The sequence below is a fragment of the Malurus melanocephalus genome, unplaced genomic scaffold, assembly GCF_030028575.1.
Source record: "Malurus melanocephalus ecotype Western Australia unplaced genomic scaffold, MMel_1.1 scaffold_1203, whole genome shotgun sequence".
NCBI lineage: Eukaryota > Metazoa > Chordata > Aves > Passeriformes > Maluridae > Malurus > Malurus melanocephalus.
Genome location: NW_026624435.1, coordinates 7,554 through 10,231, shown reverse-complemented (window position 1 = coordinate 10,231; position 2,678 = coordinate 7,554). Strand labels below are relative to the sequence as shown.

At 51.6% G+C, this 2,678-nt stretch overlaps 1 protein-coding gene across 1 annotated transcript in view; it reads left to right on the top strand.

Annotated features, from left to right (window-relative positions):
* LOC130586554 (speckle-type POZ protein-like) overlaps window positions 1–2,673 on the top strand; it is a gene marked incomplete at its 3' end in the record, with an annotated part of 20,903 nt that extends 18,230 nt beyond the window's left edge. Inside the window, exon 10 of the mRNA XM_057387393.1 lies at window positions 2,557–2,673. Within this exon, the coding sequence (XP_057243376.1) occupies window positions 2,557–2,673 (117 nt within the window). The remainder of the gene's footprint in view (window positions 1–2,556) is intronic.
* Between the last annotated feature and the right edge of the window lie 5 nt (window positions 2,674–2,678).

Here is a 2,678-nt window from a genome sequence, read left to right as displayed (position 1 = left end):
GGGGCAGAAATGGTGGGGCAGAAACCATTGGGGAAAAGTGTAGGGAAGAGCTGTAGGGAAAAGCTGTAGGGCCGAAGCTGTAGGGGAGAAACTGTGGGGAAAAGCTGTAGGGCAGACACTGTAGGGAGAATCTGTAGAGCCAGAGCTGTGGGGTACACACTATAGGGCAGACCCTGCAGGGAGAATCTGTAGGGCACACGATATGGGGCACATGCTATAGGGCACACACTATAGGACACGCGCTATAGGACACACCCTGCCAGTAGAATCTATAAGACATGTGCTATAGGGCACATGCTATAGGGCACACACTATGGGGCACACCCTGCAGAGATAATCTATAGGACACATGCTATAGGGCACATGCTATAGGGCACACACTAGGTCACACCCTGCAGGGATAATCTATAGGACACACACTATAGGGCACATGCTATAGGGCAGACATTATAGGGTGCACACTGTAGGGCACACACTGCAGGGAGAATGTGTAGGGCACACGCTATAGGACACACTCTATAGGGCACGTGCTATAGGGCAGACACTATAGGGCATGCCCTGCAGGTGGAATCTATAGGGCAGACACTATAGGGCAGACACTATAGGACACACGCTATAGGGCACGTACTATAGGGCACGCCCTGCAGGTGGAATCTAGGGCATGCACTATAGGACATGCACTATAGGACACACGTTGTACGTATCAGGCACACACTGTAAGGCATACACTGTAGGATATGCATTATAGGGTACCCGCTATAGGGCACGCCCTGCAGGTGGAATCTATAGGACACACACTATAGGGCACACCCTGAAGCTGGAATCTATAGGGCATGCACTATAGGACATGCATATAGGGCACACGCTATAGGACACATGCTGTAGGTAGAATTTATAGGGCACACCCTGCAGGTGGAATCTATAGGGCACACACTATAGGGCACACACTGTAGGGCACACACTGCAGGGATAATCTATAGGACACGCTATAGGGCACACACTATAGGGCACACACTGTAGGATATGCATTATAGGGCACGCACTATAGGGCATGCCCTTCATGTGGAATCTATAGGGTACACACTATGGGGCACACACTATAGGGCACGCCCCACAGGTGGAATCTATAGGGCAGATACTATGTGGCATGCACTATAGGGCACACCCTGCAGGGATAATCTATAGGACACACGCTATAGGGCAGACACTATAGGTAGAATCTATCGGGCCAAAGCTGCAGGTGGAATCTATAGGACACACACTATAGGGCACACGCTATAGGGCACGCCCTGCAGGTGGAATCTATAGGGTACACACTATAGGGCATGCCCTGCAGGTGGAATCTATAGGGTACACACTATGGGGTACACACTATAGGGCACACACTATAGGACACACTATGGGGCACACACTATAGGGCACGCCCTGCAGGTGGAATCTATAGAGCATGCACTATAGGGCCAAAGCTGCAGGTAGAATCTATAGGGCACGCCCCGCAGGTGGAATCTGTAGGGCACACACTATAAGGCATACACTGTAAGATATGCATTATAGGGCAGATGCTATTGGGCACACCCTGCAGGTAGAATCTATAGGGCATGCCCTGCAAGTGGAATCTATAGGGCACGCTCTGCAGGTGGAATCTATAGGAGACACACTATAGGGCACACACTGTAGGATATGCATTATAGGGCAGATGTTATAGGGCACGCCCCACAGGTGGAATCTATAGGACACACACTATAAGGCATACACTGTAGGATATGCATTATAGGGCAGATGCTATAGGGCACACTCTGCAGGTAGAATCTATAGGGTACACACTATGGGGCACACACTATAGGGCACACTCTGCAGGTAGAATCTATAGGGCAGACACTATAGGACACGTGCTATAGGGCACACACTATAGGACACACTCTGCAGGTAGAATCTATAGGGCATGGGCTATAGGGCACACACTACAGGGCACGCCCCCCAGGTGGAATCTATAGGGCACACACTATGGGGCACACACTATAGGGCACACACTATAGGGCACGCCCCGCAGGTAGAATCTATAGGGCACACACTATGGGGCACACACTATAGGGCACACACTATAGGGCACACCCTGCAGGTGGAATCTATAGGGTACACACTATGGGGGCACACACTATGGGGCACACACTGTAGGGCACACACTATAGGGCACACACTGTAGGGCACACACTATAGGGCACACCCTGCAGGTGAAATCTATAGGGCATGGGCTATGGGGCACACACTATAGGGGCACACACTATAGGGCACACCCTGCAGGGATAATCTTTAGGACACATGCTATAGGGCAGACACTATAGGGCACACACTATAGGGCAGACACTATAGGGCACACACTATAGGGCACACACTATAGGGCACACACTATAGGACACACACTATAGGGCACACCCTGCAGGTAGAATCTATAGGGCAGACGCTATAGGGCACACACTATAGGACACACTCTGCAGGTAGAATCTATAGGGCATGGGCTATAGGGCACACACTATAGGGCACACTCCGCAGTGAAATCCCCCCTCGCTGACCCCATTAACCCCTGTGTGCCCGCATTGCAGCCACGCCTCGGACGTGATGGAGACGTCGGGCTGGAAGTCCATGGTGGTGTCACACCCACACCTGGTGGCCGAGGCCTA